Consider the following 24983-nt stretch of genomic DNA (forward strand, 5'->3'; position numbering starts at 1 on the left):
TGTGTGTGTGTGTGTGTGTGTGTGTGTGTGTGTGTGTGTGTGTGTGTGTGTGTGTGTGTGTGTGTGTGTGTGTGTGTGTGTTGTGTTTGTGTGTGTGGTAAACACACTAGAGGAAACTAAAAGTTCCGGAACGCCCGAGGAATGAGATCATTCAAATAAAAGCACGTGGTAATTACCAAATGGTAATACGTGCCAGTGCAAGTGCAAGAATAAAAGGCAGCCTGATAAAGAGGCAGACACAAAGTGATTGTGGTGGAACTGCCTATAACAACTTGCAGGTGAGTTGTGCTCTAAACAAACCTGAATGGTATCTTTCAGCAGTTCCTTCCCAGATATATCTACGTGCAATGCATACAGAAATGTGCGCACACCCACAAATACACATGCACTCACACACACACAGTACATGATGCATGTTTGTTGTACAGGTATCACTTTAAACATTAATGAACACACACATAATACACACACACTCTCTCTCACATACACTCACAGTCACAGTCACACACACACTCACACACACACTCACACACTCACACACACACGCACACGCACACACACACACGCACCCTTCGTACCACATATGCCAAATCCACGGAAATAACTATAATCCACGTTTCCTAGTTAGCTGAATGTTGTGGTCACTTCATGAAGAGCAGGGCCTCCTAAAGAGCTGCAAAATAATTACTGTAACATCCTTTGCATGTCGGGCCCCAAATGGAAGCGGAACACTGTGGTGATATTAGCAGAGCCTGCTGGGTTTTTGATTGCAGTTTGTGGCACAAATAAACTCAGGAATGAACAACAGCGGACGACATTCAATATTTTCCAGACTCTTAAATAATTATCTGAGGAAATAAACAAAATGTTCAGCAATTTCTGTTTCTTTTCTACCACAGAGGCATGACTAAGAAAAAAATGTTTTATGGTAAAAAAGAAATCTAATTACTTGATTCAGGGAGGGTTATTTTCAGCTCATTTCCAAATGCTAGATTTTCATTCAAATAAAAGGTCATTTAATGTGGTCATGGAGTTCCTTGTTCAATGTTATTACTAAACTATAGATGGTCTCCTTTCTAAGTGATGACATTCTGAAGTAACATTTGCATTAAGTTTTATAATGTGTCTTCATTTGGGGCCATCAACACTTTCCACAGCAAATATATTGTTTTGGAAGAAAATGCAACAAAGAGTGCCGTGTTTTTGATCAGTGGAACTTCCAATACAAAGCTGTCTTACTATAAATTGTGTGTGTGTGTGTGTGTGTGTGTGTGTGTGTGTGTGTGTGTGTGTGTGTGTGTGTGTGTGTGTGTTGATGGGGAGGCTCTACCCTACATAAAGTAGGGGATATAAACTGGACTTGAAAGAGAAACCCCTCGCAGTGGAAACTACCCACAGGAAGATAGTGGTTTACCAACTGTCCAATCGCTGTGTCGCTTTACGCTGGCGCAGAGGAGCTCATTTTGACTGCGTGTCTGTGTTTGTGCGTGTGTGTTCTGTTAATGAAAGACTTGCCTTAATGAGATCTGAAGGGATGAGGCTATTGAGGGCAGATGCTGAGATCTCCAGCTGAGTTCTCTGTACCAGACTGGGGAGGGGGGGGGGGTAGACAGACTGGAGAGCGAGAGAGGAGAGAGAGAGAGAGCAACAGACAATATTATTGCAATGCATGAAAGGAAGACAGTGCCATCTAGAGACCTCACAGTGACAGCATTTTTTGCAAACACCCATACTGTACACAGGTTCAGTTGAATCAGGGGCATCATCAGAGGGGATAGCAATTGCTACCGCCTAGAATTCACATTTGACCTCCAATTCAGATCTTATGCGTAGTTTCTCCACCTCAGTTTTTCTTTTTTTTGCAGATTTATCTGATACGAGATCGGTGACACGTGACATTTGTTATAGACACCAGTTTTCTTGTCTGCAACATTCACATTCATGAACCACTTTCAACATATTTTTGTTTCTCCTTTATTTTCCAAAATAAAGGAGAAATAACTGATCTACATGCTCACAATACATAACATTGAGGCGCGCTGTGAGATTGTAGATATGCCATTTGTATTACTTTTGAAATAGGGTCACCCTCTATTTTCTCTATTTTCTCTATTTTCTTTCTGAAATTCCGCCTAAGTTGCATCCACCCACATGCACGCACACACATTTTGGCACCTCTTGAGAGCGTATGCAATATGCAACATGTTTGTAAAAATCCTCCACTCTTCCCATGGCTCTTTGAGAAAGACAAGTTCCCCCTTCTTGTCGTTGCCAGAACCATTTGGACACCAGAACCACATTTTTTCTGGAGTGCTGCTGATCCCTGCTGGTTCCACTGGCAAAGTCCAGTGGTTCCCAGGCCCCTGGTTTTTCCACGGGGTGTTTGGGCCAGAGCCTTTCACCAAGACGCGGTTTCCTCGACTGTCACTACACCCAGGCCCATTCAGCAGTTCCACAATGATAACAAACACCTCCTGTCCAACTCAATCCTCTATCATTCAACTCCATTCATTTCCTACAGGCAGTGGTGGAAAGTAACTAAGTACATTTACTTAAGTACAATTTTGAGGTATTTGTACTTTACTTGAGTATTTCCAATTTCCAATACTTTTACTTCTACTCCACAAAGGCAAATGTTGTACTTTTACTCCACTACAATTATTTGAAAACTTTAGTTTAGTTACTAGTTACTTTTCAAATATAAATTATAATATTATGAAACATACATTAACCACTTTAGCCATATTTTATAACTAGTCTATTTGAAAATAGCCGATCTACAAGCTCACAACGCGTCGCGATGCGACGCGTTGTGAGCTTGTAGATCTGCTATTTTCAAACATTTTAGTACGGGATGTAGTTACTTTTGGTACTTTAAGTTCATTTTGATACCAATACTTTTGTACTTTTACTCAAGCAAATTTTGAATTCCGGACTTTTACTTGTAACGGAGTACTTCTGCATTGCAGTATTGATACTTTTACTTAAGTAAAACATTTGAGTACTTTTTCCACCACTGTTCATTTCCTACAGGGGCAATCTCCGAACAGAGAGCGTCAGACACCTCGCCATGGCATCTCTAACCGCACAACCTCGGAAATAGCACAAATAAGAGAGAGAGAGAACCGCAGAAAGAAAGAGAAACAGAGGGAGACGACAGAGGAAAAAGTGAGAGACGCGTTCCAAATTCTAACAACAATCGTGAGAAAACCCATTTCACATCCACCCCATAGCAGATCATAGGAGCTGTGTTCTCTATCAGTGAGCTTAGCTTGGCTGTGTCATCATCCATGATGTGAGCCTCTGGAGGCCCGTGGTGAGGCTGTAGAGCCTGGAGCCCTCTGCTCCCCTTTGCATCCCTGCTGTTCATCACGATGACTGCGGGAAAAACAACATAAATAGTCTATTTTTGAGTATCGAAAAATGGACGCCTCCGTTTCAACATACGGCAGGATACCCGTAGCTGTCCCTTTGTCATACACGATACACGATACATTTGCTTATTTAAAAAAGTACAGCGATTTGTGCAGTTTTGATTGGTTTGGAGAGTAAAAGCACATCATGACTCCATCATTTTTATGGAGTCATTTATGTGTTCAGTGAGTTTTATGGATCCATGAAAACCTTGTAAATCTTTGCGTATGTTTAAAACGATACGCGGGTGAAAGAATCTCTCCTTGATCCCTGAAAAACTGCTTTTTTTTGGGACATACATGGTTTGTGCCTTGCAAGGGGGGACATTTTGGCACCAGGCCAGAGGGAGACGGAGGATATACACTTTATCCACAAAGGGTCAGCTTCTCATTCCGGAGATCCCTGGTTTAAATAATCCTACCGCATCACTCAATGAGGTATGCAAACAGATGCAGTGGTGTAAAGTAACCAAGTACGTTCACTTAAGTACTGTACTTAAGTACAATTTTGAGGTAGGCCTATTTGTACTTTACTTGAGCATTTCCAATTTCCAATACTTTTACTTCTACTCCACTACATCTCGGATCCAAATATTGTACTTTTACTCCACTACAATTATTTGAAAACTTTTGTTACTAGTTACTTTGTAGATTTTTATTGTTATTACAAAACGTGAATTAACCCCTTCAGCAGCCCTATTTAAACTTTGGCTATTTGAAAATAGCCGATCTACAAGCTCACAATGATCGTGACGCATTGTGAGCTTGTAGATCAGCCATTTTCAAAAGATTTTTATATTTGAAAACGTGGGGGAAATGGGATCTTCTGCATAATGATTACTTTCTACTTTTGGTACTTTTAACTACATTTTGATACGAATACTTTTGTACTTCTACTCAAGTACATTTTGAATTCCGGACTTTCACTTGTAACAAAGTATTTTCTACGTTGCAGTATTGATACTCTTACTTAAGTAAAACATTTGAGTACTTTTTCCCACCACTGAACAGATGACAACTCAGAACCAAAAAATATATATGAGTGAGTAGAATTACCCTCCAGAACTGATTAGCTACGTGAAGTGTACCGACGCTCGTCCAGATCAAAGGCCTGCTGCACCAGCTGTGCGTCGTGTCGCCCTGATATTTACACTGAGGTGATTGTTGTTTTTCTAGATTTAACCAAAGCACACAGCTCCACACAGGCTTTGTCCATGACAGAGGCAAGGACAAGTTTGGACTATAAAACAGATCTTGGAAGAGGTTGTGAGGAAAAAAGGAGAACGAATAATTCTTTCATGTTTACTCAGGGAGATGGCTAACAGACACAGGAAGCATGAACAATAATCTCATTTTGGGAGAGGACATCTCAACACTTACAGTACATTGTACACTGGTGGCCATTGTAGATGCATCCCCATGCATTCATACATTCAACCTGCAACTATTTAGTATTTCAGACACTTGTCTTTAACCACTTAAACCCTATGAAATCTCTACACTTAAAATAGCCGATCCACAAGGTCTCAACTTGTGTATACTGTACACACAAGAAAAAACTAATTCAAGCAATTTTTTTGCACAAAAACACCCCTGGTATGCAAGGACCTTTAATCCCAAGTAGTTTTCTGTTCAGTTTCAGTATATAAGTGTTTGGTGTTGTTAATTCCCTAAGTTTGTAAATCCATTCTTCGTCATTTTGTACATTTTTGTTGCCCTTGACTCCTTCACCCCGGTTCATTTTTATTGCTTCTCTCCACATGCCCTATAGTCTAGACCAGTGGTTACCAAATGGCGTGCTGTGGGATTTTGTGACAACCACACATTATTGTAATATAACTAGAGTAATAGAATAAGCTTGAATTAACAATTAGTAGGCCTACTCACTATTAGTACTTTGTGTGCACTCATTTCCCAATACAGAGGTCAATTCTATACCCCCAAAAAATATTTTTTAAAACTAAAACTAGCATCCCTATTTTGTACACGTCATAATGGGTGACATTTTGAAATTGGGGTTCAGAAACAGCATCTACATTCTACAACCTCACGATGCACCGTGACACGTTGTGAGCTTGTACTGTAGATTTTTGCTATGAATACAGGTGTGCCTTGAGATTTTGACTTGACCATTTGTGCGCCTTGGGCACAAGCTCTATGCTACTTTGTGGACGTAACGGTACAATCTGAGTCTACTACAATGACCTTCATCTGTAAATGTACACTATGCAGTTGTACATAGAAAATGCCCAAGATATAGTAGTGTTTGCTATAGTATTTGCACATTTATGCTCAGTCATATGATCACGTTTATGATCAGAGATCAGACATACAAAGCAATGTGTATGGACACTTCAGTACAATACAGTTAAGTATATACAAGGAAATACCATGAATACTTGCAAAAATAGCAAAACGGCAGCAACCAAAAACAGATTTGGTAAAACAGGCTCACAGTGAAGCCAACCATCTGGGTCAGAGGAATTTCATTTCTCATAGATATCATTCAAATCACGATTGTAAGTAAATTACTTCATTTTCCATACCAGATTGTCATCGTCTCCCAGTATTTAAGTTTATGTTGGTATCACATCGGACTGATATATCTTTGTGGCAGTTTTTATACAAAAGGGATTATCCATCAATGAAATCAGCCATTCAATCTCTGACATTTGAAATCCTCAACCATGATGGGTCTTCAATCACAGTCGGACAGTCTGTTTGACATAATCAGTGTTTGAAATGAATGAAATTAACTTTTAAAGGTTTAATGACATTCACTTTTACACCACATTCAAAGTCTTTGTCCTGGTCCTTCAAAAGTGTACAAAAAGTTTTAAGTGAAAATTCCATTCCAGTGATCAATGGCAGGTGTTTTTCTCTCACATTTCTAAAGCCTTTTCAACTGCAATGAAAAAAGAAATCTTTGCCTGCGGGTGTCGCTGGTGAGGGATTTTGCCTGTCAATCATCGCCTCTGCTCCGCCCCCCCCAAAGGAAAGGATAGGGGAGGGGAGGGGCAAGGAGGAGAGTGGGCGGGATTAATCGACTGTGACCTCACTGTCGAAGGGCCAAGCTCAGATTACTTTTCAGCCTAATTATTCAGAAAACCCCAGACCACAGAAAATCCACTGAATGTTCTAAGTTCAGGTTTTTTGGGTGTAATTGAGGTCATAAAACCCCAAATAAAACATTGAAAATAAAAAAAGTGAAAATGAATGTCATGATACCTTTAAGGCATTTTAGGGGTGCTAGCATGCTATCCAACCATCTAAACATACTACATTGTGAGCTAAGTTAATGAGTGAGAACAAATGCCTGGGTACTTTGACCCTTGTATCGCTTATAATAAGCCTTTACTACTGTTGCAGTCAGTGTAGAGCAAGGACAAGTTATCTAGTTGAAGTGTATCACGGAGCCACAGCATAAAATGCTTTCTCTGCTTCAGATTATAGAACTATAAATTAGAGCCAGATTGATAGATATTGCTTTTTCGATGATGTCGGTATCAGCCAATTTGCAGCCGATGTGTCCCGATTTTTAACCACTTTCACCCTGGCGTTCCTATTTTGGTCAAGTCATTCATAAATGACTTGACCAAAAAAATAAAACAATCAAAAATAGCAGATCTACAAGCTCACAACATGAAATCTCAGTTTTTCAAACTGATTACACATTTTTCACTTTTTTATTTAATATCAGACAAAACATTGGTCTCGGTGGGCTAGGACTCTTCAAAATTTAGATCGTACTCAATAATCCGGCATAGTTTGGACTCTACTGTAAATACATTTTAGTCAGTGCTTCTCACTGCAGTACGCAGCTAAAAAAAAGTGCTAATGAATTAAATTAAAATAGCTCATTTGGGGAGGAGAAGATCAAAGTGTCATCTATTAAGATAACCGGGTTACATGTTATTCTAATGCTTTTTCTGATAAGATGATTAGAAAGTGAGTGATTAGCATTTTCAGGCTGTAGTCACAAAGCTTTATCCATCAGGAATGGTTATAAGCTCGACACAAAAGGTTTATGGTTGTGGATCACAGAGTAAGAGCGCATACCACATAAATAAGGCTATAGTCTTGACCCAGGTTTGAATCTGACCCGAGGCACTTTTTAATGCATGTCATCTCCCGCCCTTCCTTCCTTCCTGTCCCTCTGTTTACTGTCCTAACTGAATAAACGCATAGAATGCCCAAAATAAATCTTTTAAAAAAAAGAAAGGTTTATGGTTTGAGTCAGACCAGGCAGAAATCTGTTGGCTGATGTCAGACTCTTAACCCATTGATACCTGGAACGCATCTGTGTCACTTTTAGATTTCTTTAGGCTATTCAAAAATAGCAGATATACAAGCTCATAGCGCGGCACCGAGTGCCGCGCTACGAGCTTGTATATCTGCTATTTTTGAAAAATCTCGAAAATATTTTTTTTAGATTTTTTTCAAAAAACTGTTAGGATTTAGAAGACATTTCTAGAATCTTCTCAGGTCTCAATGGGTTAAGGAGGAGCAGAGGGACACACCCTGTCAGTTCTGATGGAGCAGGAACCTCTTGATGGGGTCGGGGAGCGGTAGTGATGTCATGTGGTTCAGACGGCTCTTGCCCATCGCTCTGCGTATCCTGATCCGACACAGGTGGGTCAGTCTATGAGGACATCCTGGGAAGACAAAATAAGGGATTTATTTTTAACTTTGGAACTCTTTTCTCAAACATGGCACAAAAAAAGAACTGTCTCTATGGAAATGTGAACATGAAGCTACCGTCTTGTCTGACTGCCTTGAACGAGGCAGTCGATTAGAGCCAGATCGATATGTTGTCGGCCATTATTTGACTTTTTGACGGTATCAGCAATTATGCAGCCTGTGTCCCAATTTTTAAAGGACCATTTCCACCTTCATCTTCATATAATTGATCCTCACAAATGCTCATATAAGATGGCACTATTTATGTCTACATTCGCTCTGTGTCTCAGAAGAGGTCTGTGGGTAGTTTAGAAACCTGCCTCGCAGTGACATCATCTGTAGGCAGTTTGGGATTTTCAAAAACAACATTTCAAACTTTCTTTATTAAAATTTTCTGCAAGAACTATGGCTTCTATTTGTGAATGCTAACTTTCAAGGAAGAGAAAGGCTGTAGTTTCAATTAGCTTGGAATCCGCATCGATTATGTTATTGGTAGGCAGGTTTCTCTCTATAGCCCACCAATGAGACGCAGAGTGAGTTGACAGAAATGGTGCCATCTTATATTTAGCATTAGTGAAGACTAATGTGCTCTTTTAACCACTTTCAACATGGTATACCTATTTTGAGCATGCCAGATGAAAATGTACAAGCTCACAATTTGTTGTGTTCTTGTAAATCAGTTATTTTTAAAATGTTTTGAATAGGGCTTAATGTTTTTCATATTATTTATAACATGCATAAGCCAGCAATTTCCAGCATTTAAATGATCCGTTGCCCTGTCTTTTAAAGGATCTACACCATGAATTTAAAAAAAACATTTGATATTTAATATCATACAGTATGGTGTATGTCCCTCAAACCTTTTTCAAAAGGTTTGAGCCTAAATCATCACTCAGATATACTCATCCCAAGTCAATTGTCTCTGGCTTATACAGCACTTTCAGCTGCAATACCAAAACGTCCTCTTGGGCAGGGGGGGGCTACTGAGCAATTCTGTCTGGCCAGCATCAATGCAATGGCAATGCAAGTGACATCACTTGCATTGCACATTCTGAAATGGCCTGTTCAGACACGCCCGTTCTGAAAATCTCTGAAATGAGAATGAATGACTGAATGTTAAAAAAAAATATTTTTTGGGCTACAAGAGACACTGGGGAGCCCAAAAAATACTAAAAACCCCCAAAAAAATGAAATTCATGGTGTAGACCCTTTAACCTAAGGGTTAAGAAATGATCTTGTCCCCACCAGCAAGACTACTGCATCTACAGTATACACACACCGGCGTCTCAAACTGTCACAAGCCCTCCGATAACAACAGTGAACTCACTCCTAGCCTCCATGAAGACCCCCAGCGCCTCTGGATCCACCGAAGCCCCCCGGTTGGCTTCCGCCAGGCCCGTCTCGGCCCAGGGCACCAGGGCCGGGTCGGCCCCGTGGTCCAGCAGCAGCTGGACGAAGGAGGTCTCGCAGCCGTGGCGGAGGACGGCGTCCAGCAGACAGGAGGCCAGGCCTCGGGTCAGGGCCTCCTGGCAGACGGGGCCCGTGTAGTTGTAGTCCGGCTGGGCGCCGGCCTGCAGCAGCAGCCTGAAGCAGGGGAGGTGGTGATAGGCGGCGCTGATGTACAGAGGGCACACCACCAGGGTGTTGAGGGTGCGGGCGCTGAAGAGCGGTCGGGGACCCAGCTGATGGTCCACGTCGACGTCTGCATGGAACCTGGAGGGCGTCACCTTGTGTTAAGTCTTTTTTTTTTTTGAGCGGTGTAGCCGCTCCTATAAGTGGGTTTGGGACCGTCGTGAAAAGACCGTCGTGAAAATGTGTCTTTCGCTGCACTGTGATTGGCTGACTCCATTCACACCCTTTGCTCAGTACTGTGATTGGCTAGCGAGACGCATGATGAAATTAATAACCTATAAATAGCACCACGCACTTCAAAAAAATTACTTTATTTTTTAAGTGAGCTTCCATCACTGTTGTTGCTAAATAACACCGCTCACTTCACACTGGGTGTGATTTTTGGGCGGTGTAGCCGCCCCTATAAGTGGGGTTGGGACACCTCATTAGCTGTACTGTGATTGTCTCATTAGTACACCCCTAGCTGTACTGTGATTGGCTGACTCTATTCAGCACTGTGATTGGCTAGCGAGACCCATGATGACATTAATAACCTATAAATAGGTTTATGCACTTCAAAAAATCAATATTTTTGGGCGGTGTAGCCGCCCCTATAAGTGGGGTTGGGACACCTCATTAGTATTAGTTTCCTGCACTGTGATTGGCCCATTAGTAGACCCCTAGCTGTACTGTGATTGGCTGACTCTATTGGCTGACTCTATTCAGCACTGTGATTGGCTAGCGAGACACATGATGACATTAATAACCTATAAATAGGATTATGCACTTCCAAAAAATCAATTTTTTTGGGAAGTGAGCTTCCATCACTATGATGACCACTATGATGACCACACCGCCCACTTCACACTGGGTGTGATTTTTTTTAAAGTGAGCTTCCATCACTATGATGACCACTGTGATGACCACACCGCCCACTTCACACTGGGTGTGATTTTTTTAATCAACACATAGACGTAAAGGGTGTTCAATAGCACTGATTTATGTGAAAAAATGCAAGAGAGGAAACATGGAGTTATCTGGTTTCTGCCCGACACCAACGATATATATATATATATATATATATATATATATATATATATATATATATATATATATATATATATATATATGTGTGTGTGTGTGTGTGTGTGTGTGTATGTGTGTGTGTGTATGTGTGTATATATATATATATATATATATATAAATATATATATAAATATATGAACGCATTCATTCAATTTCGGTATTCTAGACCAGGGGTTCCCTAACTTTTTAACTTGAGACCCAAAAAAAATAAAATATATATATATATATATATATATATTTATTTTTTAATCTGTGTAAAGAATCTCTGTCCGGGAGCATAGCTCGGGGAGCGATAGTCCAAACGGTCCCAGGTTTGGGGTGTGAAATTCAGATGACCCCTTGATTGAATGTGCCAAACAGCAATTGGGAGGAGCTTTACGGATCCAGAGAATCGAAAAAAGGTCCGGAGAAGGAGGCACAGGATTTTCTGAATCCTGAGGTCTGAGGCGAAGGCCTCGGTTCTAGGCTTCTCTTCTAGACTCCTTAATAATAATAATAAACGTTATTTGTATAGCACCTTTCATGACATGAAATGCAGCTCAAAGTGCTTTACAGAGCAAGAATACAAATACAGAAAAAGTACAACTAATTTAACAATGAAGCAAAAAAGAAAAGCAAAAGGATAAAACAACATCTTATCTTTTATCTTTTAGCTCTCTTATCTTATACTACTATAATATATATATATATACATATATTATTACTACTACTACTATAATTGACAAAAGCTCCGAAGTTAGTCCGGGATTCGCAAGCACAGGATCACTCCACATGCCTCCTAGACCTGTCATAGACTATTGATCAGAGCTCTGGCTATTATTTAGGCATCTTACCCCACCTCGATCAGTGATCAGACTCTCGGGTTGATTGATTTTCTGATTTGCCTATCAGACCCTCAGCCTGATCTGACAGGTTGCCATAGCAACCAGATACAGGAAGTTTGACCTCAAGAGGGGCTTTCTATTTGACAGCAGGTGGGTCGTGAGGTTGGGACTAGAGGTTTCTAGTTAAAATAAAAGCAAAAAAGGCAGTGAGTGAATCAGGCAAAACAGTGAGGACATGAATAACAACACAGAGCCAGGGATAAGTGATAGGCAGGGCTTCGAGAGACGTTCGTGCCAGGCGTTGCGTGGAGAACGGGGTTTATTATTGGCTTAGCTAAGCTTACTGTTGGCTATCGACTGTTGGCTATCTGTAACTCTCTTTATTAGAAGCAGATCTAAAAGCTCATAGCGCGGCACAGAGCTTGTATATCTGCAATTTTTGAATAGCCAAGGTATAAAATTCGGATAAAGTGGTTAAAATGATTGTGACGCTTTATTAACTAATTTTGCTGGGGACCCCCTGGTACCCCCCCAAGGATCCCACTTTGAGAACCAATGGAATAGAATAGTAACAAACTTAGGGGTGTGCCGATACACTAATTTCACCAAACGATACGATACGATATTTGGCTCACAACTTCGATACGATTTCGATACGATACGATACGCACTTTTTTTATTATGAAAAATATATGGGGGGAGAAAAAAAGCAAATGCAAACAAATAATTCTGTTTTTGCATTATTCAGATATGCGAACTTGTAGCTTTTCAGCTACAATAGCCGTTTTGAATCCAAATAGGGCAATAGTGTGACACCTGACCCGAAAAAAACCCAACATGTTGTCACCCTTTTCACCTCGGGGCTGTTTGCATGCCTGATTATTATTATTGTAAAAAAAAAAAAAAAAAAAAAAAAAAAATGTTTTTTTTTTTTTTAAACGATATTTTTTTTCCCAAAACGATACATATCGTCACGAAAACGTATCGCGATATATCGCGGGACGATATATCGGCACACCCCTAACACAAACTCCTTTTTTTCAAATGACATAATACCCTCTTTTGTAACCTGACATTTAAACATAACGTTTGTACAACACAGTCAATGACAGATAATAATAAAAAAAAATAAAAAAATAATAATAATAATAACTAGAAAATGTGCTCCTCGGAGCACAAGTCTCCGCCAGCAGACCCGTGCTATTTTAATAGCACGGGTCGTCTTGGTAGAACGGGTCGTCTTGGTAGAATGCGCGTGGTTTTTGGTGTTCTGCAGGGGCGACTGAATATGTAGTGTCTGCATCTAAAGAATGTTCTTCTTGAAGCAATGTGTCATATATGGGAGTCGTCGTAATTGACTGGTTTGTTCAAATGCTTGTCTGTCTTCTTCATCTTCATTGTCTCGAACAGTTTCAGCAGTTGATTGGTGTGTGTTTGATCTATGTCAGTTTTCTCTAGTGCTACATAATGTATTTGATCAAGGTGGCCAATTGTTACAGTATTAAGACTTCGGCCTTGTTGTGGGATCAATTCAACTCTATAGTCCTCTTCTGTGTTACTGTTGTAGATGAGCATGCTTTCTTAGCTTTGGCCTTCTGCGCCTTTGCTTGACCAATGTTAGGTGTTCTCAGAGGGACACACACACGCACGGACGGTACTGTTCCAATGAAGACTGATTGATCCTGTCTTACCTCACTATTCTTAATTATGCCAGCCTGGATCAATGGAGGATCAATGGAGGCTGTGTTGGGGATGGGAAGAGGAGTGGGACTCATCACTGTGGGCTCCTCAGCAGGATAGGGCTCCAGAAGGATGTCTGCATTTATCTCCATAAACTGAACTTGGCCTCAAGTTCAGGCCTGGCAGTTGCGACAGCCTCCTCTACGTTGGCCACCTCAGAAGAAGCAACCCTCTCTTCTTCCATCTTCTCTACCTGTTCTCTGGAGCAGAGGGGGGGGGGGGGGGGGGGGGGGGGGGGGGGGGGATCTGTGGAGGCGGGTTCTGCATTGGCTGGAGGGGAAGGTGTGGGATTCATTATCGTCAGTTCCTCAGCTGCTGGCTGGGGTTGCAGAAGGATGTCTTCTTTTTTTCATCTCCATGGAATCAGGCTCCATTTCCTTCACAGGCTCCATAACAACAACCAGATCTTATTTTAATGAAGTTTACGACTCAAGAAACAAGATCCTGTTTTAGTTTTGTGTATAATCTGTGTTTTTAGATATCTAGTAATCTTCGACTTTCTTGTGACGTAATTGACGTCACGACGGTATGGTCTCATTCCTTTCCGCACTACATGCTGTCTCGACGCGTCTCAGTCAGACCAGCTCCAAAGACAGCCCCAAGGGGTGTCCCCAAGATTTGGTCCAACCTTGAATCGTCTTGGACTCCACCCCATAGAGTTGTATTGACATAAATAGCCTTTTGAAGTGACACACCTATTTATAGGATTTTATTTCGTCATGCGTCCCTCTAGCCAATCAAAGGCATTGGTGTCAACATATTGACACGTGGAGCTTGACCAATGTTAGCTTGGCTAGGGGCCATGCTAACACACGGCGGGACGAAGCGAAAACATACTCTCCACCTCCGGCGGAGACAATAATAATAATAATAAAGAATTATACAAAAGGAAAACATGTTATTGCTATGATGTGTAGCAGGCATTTAATGATTAGTCATAGTTTTTTGTGCACATTTTTGTAATTATTTGTATGCAGGCCTATGGGCTAAAAAACACTAAATTAATAATATATCATTATGTGGGTGTGTGTGTGTGTGTGTGTGTGTTTTGAGGAGGGGTAGCAGAGATATACAGAAAAATGTAATCAATAGTAAACGCATTCATTCAATTTCGGTATTCTAGACTTTTTAACTTGAGACCCAAAAAATAAATGTGATGTCTCCCCAGGACCCAAACTAGTTAAAATAGCAGATCTAGCTATTTTAATTTCTTCTTATTTTATATTGTCTTATAGAATGTTTTGACTTTTTTGTGTTAAGTTTCTGAAAATGTTTTAATTTGTTTAATATTAACACATTTAGGAAACTGAAAAAAGCGACCCATAAAATTGTGTCTGCGACCCACAGATGGGTGCCGATCAAGGGAAGCACTGTACTAGACAAGTACTAGACAGAGTACTAGACAGAGTACTAGACAGAGTAAATAATGCAATCCGCCAAAGACAACATGGTTGTCTTTGGCGGATTGCATTATTTTCTCCGTTGCCGTCATGGCTGCCAGTTCCCACCTGATGTCGTGTGGGAGTTCTGACTGCTCCAGACCATACTGAATAACTGCTAGCTTACATAACATCTTCAAACCAGGATTCAAGTCTAGCATGTACAGGACACTGGGTTTGTGTCTGTGTCCTCTAAAGAGGATGATACGATCTCCCACCATGCAACAGGACATACAAGCCATCGGAAATGGGCGTTTCCCCTTGGGCTCAACCTTCTTCCAGGAGAAGGTCTCTGGACTAAATTTCCAAAGATCGTTTAATCTCTGCTTCAAATGACTGTTGTATCCACCAAATATGTACAGCTCTCCATTGTAGGTAAAGGCTGAGTGACCCCAGCGTCCTTCTGGAAGAAGCTGTGCAGAAGGCGTGCTCAGCCAGCAGTTGGTCTCTGTGTCAAACACTCTGATGTTGTTGTCCTGGTCCGGATCGCCCCCAAATACAAACATCTTTGTCCCAATGATGGTGGCAGAGTGACGTGATGAAACAGGTGGTGGAGTGCCTGTGGTGTTAATTAAAGACCAGACCATTGTGGTGGTGTCCAACTTGTACATGTCATTAGCGTCTCCAGTCAGGTGGTTGTTTCCTCCATAGATATACATGACCTTCCCCAAGACACAGGCTGAGTGGTTAATCCTCCCCTCTGGAACTGTCCCAGAAACACTGGGCCTTAACCATCTGTGGGTGTCGACATCAAATGCATAAAGCATGTTGGAGTCGTCCCCCTGGACATATATCAAGTCAGCATGCTCCTCTATCTGAAAATTAACTTCACCCCCCCAGATGTAGACGATATCTTCTATGAGCACAGCTGTGTGGAGCACACAGTTGGAGGGAACCTCAGGTGGATGTTCCCCTCTTCCATTTGTCACAGGAGGCAACTGAATCCATCTCAAAGATACTGTATTGAAGACATTCACTGCAATCTGGTCCCTGTCTTTCAAGTTGAAGTTACAGTACCCTCCAAATGAGTACAGATTGTGTTCCACTGCTACAGCATTATCGTAGGATCTCTTTGATCCTCTGTTCAGATCCAAGGTCCAGTGGCTCATTTTGAACAACAAAGAGGTTGAAAGTGAAGTCTTCAAGTCTCTGTAAAACAATGCAGTGATGTTCCACACGCTAACACTTATATTGGTACAGCCACAGAAACAAAACTCCTTATTTGGGCAAAAGTATAAGCATAATTAATGACATCAGTGTGGAACTACATATTTGGGCAAATCATCATAATTAATGACATGAATGAATGCATTTTTAACACGATTAGGCAACAAAGTAAAAAAAAAAAAGTAATAATAATAAAAAAGGCAACACTTAGATTGTTGCCTCTCCTTGACATTCATTTTTATTTACTATTTTGTTTTCTCCTGGCTCTCCCTGTCCCTTATCCTTCTTTTCTTCTTTCTGAAAACAACAAAACACATTGAAGCTTGCACAAAAACATATTTCACCCACTTATTTACACCTATAAACCTGTGAATAAAGTTATTATATATATATATATATATATATATATATATTGTGGGGTATCGATCAAAGCCAAGAGTCATACAGTGGTGGTACAAGCCCAAACATGGGTTTTCATTCAAAGAATGGCACAGAGTTACTGCATAACGTTCAAATCAAAATCAAGGTAAGTATCTAGCACGGTGAATAATTGTTAACCAAAGTTCTTCCCCGGTTTGGGGCTCAGTCCAGACATCAATTATTCAGCAAGGTGCGACACATTTTTGAGGGGGGGGGGGGGGGGGGGGGGGGGGGAGTGGCGCTCCGGCTCACACCTTAGGCTCAGAGAGCATTGTTTATACAGTGGATCACATCTTTAAAGGGGCAGGCCTCGTTCTGTCCTCACATCACAGGCTTTTTAATAAGTTCCATACGGTGCCTATAACATATAAGAAACATAACCTTAGCGTACATTTCACTTATCAAACACAGAGCTTTGGAAAGGAAATAGTGGAGTATTGTCTTACCGCCTGGCTGCCCGTCCTTCACCATGGAGAGTCAGAATACTAGTGAGAGAGACAGAGCAGAGAGTGTTTGTAGCCAACGCCCGGCCTGTCACACAGGTGCCCTGAGTTGGGGCTGATCGAGGAGGTAGAGTGGCAGGTACCGCCCCTCGATGACGCAGCCTAGGCTACAGCGCTGTCTCCTGGTCTTCTCTCTGTCTCTCCTCCACTGTCTCCCCATGGTGAGACGCTTACCTGCCAGGCGGTCTCGTAGCGAGACTCCACAATATATATACACACACATATATATATATATATATATATATATATATATATATATATATATATATATATATATATATATATATATATATATATATATATATATATATATATGTATATATATATATATATATATATATGTATATATATGTCTTTAGTGATATTTAAACATTTTCACAAACAACAAAAGACATAGATATACCCTTAACAAAACAAACAAAAAAGATAGGGAGGGGGGGGGGGTCGTCCAGTTCCACAGTTCATCAACACCATCAGTATTTCAATGCAATAAAAAAAGAACATAGCCAGTCACATAAGACACATGCCTTCACACTCCATATAGCTCATAACCCAACAGACCCGTGAATAAAGCTGATTCTGATTCCATACAAAACCTGCCACAATCACTGTTCAGGGGTCTACCAGGACAATAGTCACACCAGGGGCCACGTCTGCCCCCCAGGGACCCTGTCTGGGGCCCCAGAAGCCACAAGCGCACCGGTGCTTAAGCAGTGTTTAAAACTTCAAACGGCCATAACTCGGTGATCATTGCTCCGACCAGCTTAATACAGGCCTAGATTTGAAGGCTGCATAGTAGGGCTATTACAAATGCCCCCCCCCAAAAAAACACGTAGGATCGATCCATTCAAACCTATCGATTTTCAAATGTATATTATTGGGCGGTGTAGCCGCCCCTATAAGTGGGGTTGGGACACCTCATTAGTACACCCTTTCCTGCACTGTGATTGGCCCATAATAGTACACCCCTCTACATTAGTACACCCCTAGCTGTACTGTGATTGGCTGACTCTATTGGCTGACTCTATTCAGCACTGTGATTGGCTAGCGAGACACATGATGAAACTAATAACCTATAAATAGGACTATGCACTTCAAAAAAACTACTTTTTTTTTAAGTGAGCTTCCATCACTGTGATGACCACTGTGATGACCACACCGCCCACTTCACACTGGGTGTGATTTTTTTTTTAAATACAAGCATGGTCCATAAAGATGTCAATTCAGTTCAATTCAATAAAGCAATGACAGCCAACAGAGTGATGGAGGGACTGACATGCGACAGGGATTTGAACCCATGACAACGGCATGTCCCATAGACCAGTGGTTCTCAAACCTTTTCGTGTCAAGGACCCCCAAAATGATATGTATTTGGCCGCGGACCCCCATCTCAAAATATTTTGTTCCAGGGACCCCCAGAAGCAAAGATTTACAAGTTACAAATGTTCGCTTTAAAAAATATATATATTCAAAGATTTTCAAAAAGAAATCATGATTTTTCTGAAAATAGCAGATCTACAAGCTCATAGTGCACTCTGTGCCACGCTATGAGCTTGTATAACTGCTTTTTTGTTTTTATTGTTATTATCAGGAGAGACAATACATTTATGCATAATAATGCTTCATATTCACAATACAGTCTTTCAGTACAATATTTCACATTGTCTCCCATGAGACAGCAGCAACAAAAGAATGAGAAAAGTAAAGCAAAACAAAAGACAGACAAAAAATAAGATAAAAATCAGAAGTAATCAAAGAGAAATATACAAGCATGAAAGAACAGAAGAATGTACACTATGTATCCTCATTCCTCAAACATACACTGTAACTGCAGTAAAAACTCCCAAGAAACTCTGTCGAAAGCCTTCTCGCCATCGAGCCCCAAAATCATTAGCTCTTTATGTTCCTTCTGGGAGTACGTCATCACATTCAAGAGCCTGCGTATATTATTACCAGAGTATCTGCCTGTAATGAACCCTGTTTGATCAGGATGTATGATTTAGCAATAATCGAATTCAATCTGCGGGCCCAAATTGTTGTCAGTATTTTTAAGTCGCAGTTCAATAAGGATATAGGCCGATATGAGCCACACATTGTGGGGTCCTTCCCCTCCTTATGAATTACTGTAATTACGGCATCGCCCCAAGTCTCAGGCAGTTTTTTTGTCCGAAATGAGTGTTCATAGGCTCGTAATAGAAGAGGGGAGACAGAGTCTGCACATTTTTTATAGAATTCGTTTGTATAGCCGTCTGAGCCTGGGCTTTTATAACTGCTATTTTTGAACAGCCAAACTATAAATATGGTTAAAGTGGTTCAAATGATTGTGACACTATATTAACTAATTTTGCTGGTACCCCTCCAAGGAGTACCAGGACCCCACTTTGAGAACCCGGACCCCACTTTGAGAACCAATGCCATAGTAACGCCCTTCATGCCGGTCCCTCACCTGACGAGTTCCTGCAAGACGTCCAGTCTCCCCACCCGCGCCGCGTGGTAGAGCGGCGTGCTGCGGTGGTGCCGGCTGCCGTTGGGGTCCGCCCCGGCCTCCAGGAGGACGCGGACGCAGTCCAGGTGGCCGTTGACGACGGCCACGTAGAGCGCCGTCTGGCCCTTCACGTCCACCAGGTCCACCTTGGCGCCCTGGGCGATCAGGAACGCCACGCAGGCGGCGTGGCCGGCCGTGGCGGCGATGCGCAGGGGAGTGCAGGACAAGTAGCCCAACGACACGGACTTCTCATTGATACGCCTGACGACGACAAGGGATGGTTTGGCGTAGTTTAGTAGGAAAGAAAACGGCAGGTTCTCGGTCGACGAGAATCCAACAAAGACAAAGTATTGCTTAGCCCAGGGGGTCTTCAACGTTTTCAGGCCAAGGACCCCCTAGCTGAGAGAGAGATGAAGCAGGGACCCCCTCTATATTGTATAAAATTGTGTTTCAGATGATACTTTTTTCCTTTACTTGGTCTGCTCTTTTTTTCCCTCTACACCTATACCTGATATAAAATAGCCGATCTACAATAGCCGATCTACAAGCTCGGCCGATCTACAATAGCCGATCTACAAGCTCACAACGCCTCGCGCTGCGAGGCGTTGTGAGCTTGTAGATCTGCTATTTTGGGGCGAAAATTCTCCTCAGAAAAGGGATGCTAGGGTTCAAGTGGTTAAGGTAAAAAGATAAATCATATCACACAAAGATTTGGCGGACCCCCTGTACTAACTCTGGGGACCCCCTAGGGGTCCCGGACCCCCTGTTGAAGACCCTTGGCTTAGCCTATTCTACAGTCACTAGCTCCCATTTCTTACCCATCATTTAGCCATGTTACTTATTCTATTTGTGCAGTATTCTGGTAAACACACATCAAACTTAAAGGTTATGAGTATTATTTAAAAAAAAAACATATCTATCTCCCTCCATCTATCTAGTTATTTTGTTCCAATTACAAGGTCATTTGGGAGCATTAGAGCAGTGGTTCTCAAAAGTTTAAATTTTAAGGATCCCTATACCTCTGAGAGAGTATAAATGGAACAGGGGCGTCAATTGGGTATGGCAAGGTAGGGCAGGTGCCATACCTTGGCTCCAAAAATATATATATATTTTTTTAAATCATGAATAGTAGCCTAATGCTAAGACCATTGTGTTTGTATTGAGTTATAGGTGTAATGCATAGTTTTCTATGCATTTTGGGGGGTTTGACCCCCAATTTTTTTTCCGGAGGCGCGCCCAGGATAGGTGTCCCTTATTTTAATCTCTGGGAGTTGGCAACCCTAACCTTGCCATACCTTAGCTTTTGCTGAACCGACGCCACTGAAATGGAACCAAATAGACCCGTAATGGTCCATTTGGAAACCACCCCACAAGGAACCCTGAGGGTTACCCTGGACCTCACTTTGAAAAACCACTGCATAAAGAGGCATAAAGACACACGCTCATCTGACATAATGTTTGTCTCCCTCACTGTCTGAAGCAGTCTTCCTGTAGAAGGTTCCTCAGGGTGTCCAGATCTCCCACATAGGCCGCGTTGTGGAGGCGCATGTCTTGTTGCTCTGAGGGCGTGTCGCTGAATTGTTCCAGGAGCCATTCCTTCAGGTTACGGCCTGGTGTGGACAGGAGCGGTTAAGAGACATTAATGGGCCCGATTCACTAAGCTGTTTACACTCATATTTTGAGTGTAAACAGCTTCATGGTCTTAAATGGGTGCAAAGGATCTTTCAATGCAAAGGATCTTTCATACGGAACGCGCCTCTGACCTTCAGGCAAAAATGAGGAACAACTGTGATCCGCAGTTCCGCACATACTGTATCAGGGATTTACACACCCCTTCGTGAATTGCACGTCGTTTTTTGATTAGAGATAAATACACCCTCCTTTAGTCACTTTATTTACACTGTTATTTACACTGACATTTACGACCAGCTTAGTGAATCGGGCCCATTGGCTGTAATGATATCCCAAAACATGTCATTTAATCAGATGCCGTTGTGAATGGCCTACAGCAGTGGTTTTCAACCCTTTTCATGCCAAGGACCCCTAAATTGATATACATTTGGCCGCGGGCCGCCATCTGAAAATGTTTTGTGCCAGGGACCCCCAGAAGCAAAGATTTGAATAAAAATGTGCTTTAAAAAATATATATACTCTCAAAGATTTGCACACATTTTCAAGATTTTTCAAAAATAGCAGATCTACAAGCTCATAGCGCGGCACCGAGTGCCGCGCTATGAGCTTGTAGATCTGCTATTTTTGAATAGCCAAAGCCTAAGTGGTTAAAATGATTGTGACGCTATGTTAACTCATTTTGCTGGGGACCCCCTGTTACCTCCCCAAGGACCACTGGTGGTCCCCGGACCACTGGTTGAGAACCACTGGCCTACAGAAGTTCAGACACTAGGTGCTCGGGGTGGCGCAGTGGTAAAGTCCCTGCCCACATTGACACCACAGAGGTTGTGGGTTCGAATCCACCGTGGTACCTCCGGCTTTGTCGAGCGTCTATGAGAACACACCTGGGGCTGGGGCTGGGGCTGGGGCTGGGGCTGGGGCTGGGGCTGGGGCTGGGGCTGGGGCGGCACCTGTCAGCAGGGAGTGTTGGGCGGGAAGAGTAGGGAGGAGGAAGAAGGCCCTGCGTCCTCCCCAGTGGGGGCTCACTGGCAGTAGGATGCAACAGCAGTGAAAACACAGAAATGTGTGTGGGGAGGAATTAATTGGAATAACGACTAACTTCGGGAGAAAAAACTGTGTTATTGGCTACTCTAAATAATAATAAATACCAAAAAAAGTCAAACACTGTATGAGATCATACAATTGTTAGCATAGTTAAAAAAAAAACATCCCAGCCCCTCCCCCAGGTTTTCAACCTGAATGACATTGAACTCTTATGGCCTAGCCCCCTTAAACATACTTATGTTTTATCCCCCCGTTTAATATCCTAAGATTAAATGTTTACAAGCTTTAGCCAGTTTCATATGGCATGATTTCAGCCCATGCACACAGCCTAGGGGCAGAAAACAGAACCACCACCCCGCCCATGCAGCCATGCCATGCCTCTGCTGCTGTTATTGCAGCTTCATGCTGACTGCCAGCGGTGTAAAGTAACTAAGTACATTTACTCAAGTACTGTACTTAAGTACAATTTTGAGTTTTTTTATTTTTACTTTGCTGGAGTATTTCCAATTTGCAGTATTTTTTACTTCTACTTCACTACATCTCAGAGGCAAATATTGTACTTTTACTCCACTAAAATTATTTGAAAAGATTTGGATTATTATTACAAAACATCAGCTCACAGCTCACAATGCATCGCAATTTTCTAAAGATTTTTATACATTTTATACATTTGGAAACTTGTGAAATGGGACATTCTGCATAATGAGTACTTTTACTTTTGCTACTTTAAGTACATTTTTATACCAATACTCAAGTACTTTTACTCAAGTAACATTTTGAATCCCTGACTTTTATTTGTAACATTTTTGTATTTCTACATTGCGGCATTGATACTTTTACTTGTGAGTACTTTTTTCCGCCACTGCTATGTCTGTTACACCGCTTGCACTTGGATTCGTAAGAAAGCAATAAAGCAGTGGTTCTCAATCAGTGGTCCGGGGACCACCAGTGGTCCTTGAGAAGGTAACTAGGGGGTCCCCAGCAAAATGAGTTAACATAGCGTCACAATCATTTTAACCACTTAGCTTTGGCTATTCATAAATAGCAGATCTACCAGCTATATATATCTTTTTTAAAGCACATTTTTAATCCAAATCTTTGCTTCTGGGGGGTCCCTGGCACAAAACATTTTCAGATGGGGGTCCGCGGGCAAATTTATATCAATTTAGGGGTCCTTGGCATGAAAAAGGTTGAAACCCACTGCAATAAAGCATGATTCCTTCTCATTCATTCATTCATTCATTAGTGCCTTGGTTGTCAAAGTGGGGTCCGGGGACCCCCAGGGGTCCTTGAGGGGGTTTCCAGGGGGTCCCCAGCAAAATGGGTTAATGTAGCATCACAATAATTTTAACCTTTTATACTTTGTCTATTCAAAAATAGCAGATATACAAGCTCATAGCGCGGCACCGAGTGCCGCGCTATGAGCTTGTAGATCTGCTATTTTTGAAAAATCTTGAAGATTCGTGCACATCTTTGAATAGATTGAATTTAAAGCGAACATTTTAACACAAATCTTTGCTTCTGGGGGTCCCTGGCACAACATATTTTCAGTTGGGGGGGGGGTCCGCGGCCAAATGTATATCAATTTAGGGGTCCTTGGCTGGTTGCAAGGTTGCAAACCACTGCAATAAAGCATCATTCCATTCATTAGTGATCATTACCTGCAGCTGTAGCAGTGGGTAGATCTCATTCATTCATTCATTCATTAGTGATCATTACCTGCAGCTGTAGCAGTGGGTAGATCTCATTCATTCATTCATTCATTCATTAGTGATCATTACCTGCAGCTGTAGCAGTGGGTAGATCTCATTCATTCATTCATTAGTGATCATTACCTGCAGCTGTAGCAGTGAGTAGATCTCACTCATTCATTAGTGATCATTACCTGCAGCTGTAGCAGTGAGTAGATCTCACTCATTCATTAGTGATCATTACCTGCAACTGTAGCAGTGGGTAGATCTCATTCTTTCATTAGTGAGATCATTACCTGCAGCTGTAGCAGTGGGTAGATCTCACTCATTCATTAGTGATCATTACCTGCAGCTGTAGCAGTGGGTAGATCTCATAAAATCATTAGTGATCATTACCTGCAGCTGTAGCAGTGGGTAGATCTCACTCATTCATTAGTGATCATTACCTGCAGCTGTAGCAGTGGGTAGATCTCACTCATTCATTAGTGATTATTACCTGCAGCTGTAGCAGTGGGTAGATCTCATTCATTCATTAGTGATTATTACCTGCAGCTGTAGCAGTGGGTAGGTCTCATTCATTCATTAGTGATTATTACCTGCAGCTGTAGCAGTGGGTAGATCTCACTCATTCATTAGTGATCATTACCTGCAGCTGTAGCAGTGGGTAGATCTCATAAAATCATTAGTGATCATTACCTGCAGCTGTAGCAGTGGGTAGATCTCACTCATTCATTAGTGATTATTACCTGCAGCTGTAGCAGTGGGTAGATCTCACTCATTCATTAGTGATTATTACCTGCAGCTGTAGCAGTGGGTAGATCTCATAAAATCATTAGTGATCATTACCTGCAGCTGTAGCAGTGGGTAGATCTCACTCATTCATTAGTGATTATTACCTGCAGCTGTAGCAGTGGGTAGATCTCATAAAATCATTAGTGATCATTACCTGCAGCTGTAGCAGTGGGTAGGTCTCATTCATTCATTAGTGATTATTACCTGCAGCTGTAGCAGTGGGTAGATCAGACACAGTGATCAGAGGAGGTAATAAACTGCTGCTGGGCGGCTCGTCAACATCGCTGTCTGACCCGTCGGCCATCGATCAGCGTCTCTAGTTTAGTTATTCTGTGATCAAGACCTTTGAATTGGAACTAGAAGAAGCCCAGAGGGTCGTGATGATGATCAGCGTGTAAATGATGCAACAGAACAGAACATATCAACGGGCAGGGAGAATGTAAACAAACGTGAAGG

General features: G+C 41.9%; 2 protein-coding genes across 3 annotated transcripts; both read right to left on the bottom strand.

The window, feature by feature from the left end:
* Positions 1-1557: 1557 nt before the first annotated feature.
* Positions 1558-24983, bottom strand: asb1 (ankyrin repeat and SOCS box containing 1). 2 transcript variants are annotated; one of them, XM_080456662.1, is made up of 6 exons: positions 24732-24983; positions 20840-20978; positions 19330-19629; positions 9421-9806; positions 7934-8068; positions 1558-1614 (listed from the first exon to the last, which is right to left on the bottom strand). In XM_080456662.1, exons 1-5 carry the CDS (start codon positions 24829-24831, stop codon positions 7938-7940), a joined length of 1056 nt encoding a protein of 351 aa, XP_080312788.1. In that variant the 5' UTR covers positions 24832-24983; the 3' UTR covers positions 1558-1614; positions 7934-7937. The 2 variants fall into 2 exon arrangements, with proteins under 2 accessions (XP_080312788.1, XP_080312787.1); XM_080456661.1 differs by lacking the exon at positions 1558-1614 and having other exon boundaries at positions 7915-8068.
* Positions 13335-15902, bottom strand: LOC308105771 (kelch domain-containing protein 3-like; the record flags this gene model as incomplete). The annotated part of the gene is made up of 2 exons (XM_080456700.1): positions 13335-13355; positions 14841-15902. 2 exons carry the CDS (start codon positions 15900-15902, stop codon positions 13335-13337), a joined length of 1083 nt encoding a protein of 360 aa, XP_080312826.1.

Source organism: Gymnoscopelus braueri (assembly GCF_963280865.1).
Source record: "Gymnoscopelus braueri genome assembly, chromosome: 18".
NCBI classification, from domain to species: Eukaryota; Metazoa; Chordata; class Actinopteri; order Myctophiformes; family Myctophidae; genus Gymnoscopelus; species Gymnoscopelus braueri.

Bases quoted from the DNA above. Each gene is read 5' to 3' on its own strand.
- asb1 (XM_080456662.1), bottom strand. From the start codon at position 24,831: ATGGCCGACGGGTCAGACAGCGATGTTGACGAGCCGCCCAGCAGCAGT. The intron at 19,630-20,839 runs GTGAGGGAGACA...TGTCGTCGTCAG, and splicing joins CAGGAAGACTGCTTCAGACA to GCGTATCAATGAGAAGTCCG. The intron at 9,807-19,329 runs GTGAGGGACCGG...GACGCCCTCCAG, and splicing joins GTCTTGCAGGAACTCGTCAG to GTTCCATGCAGACGTCGACG.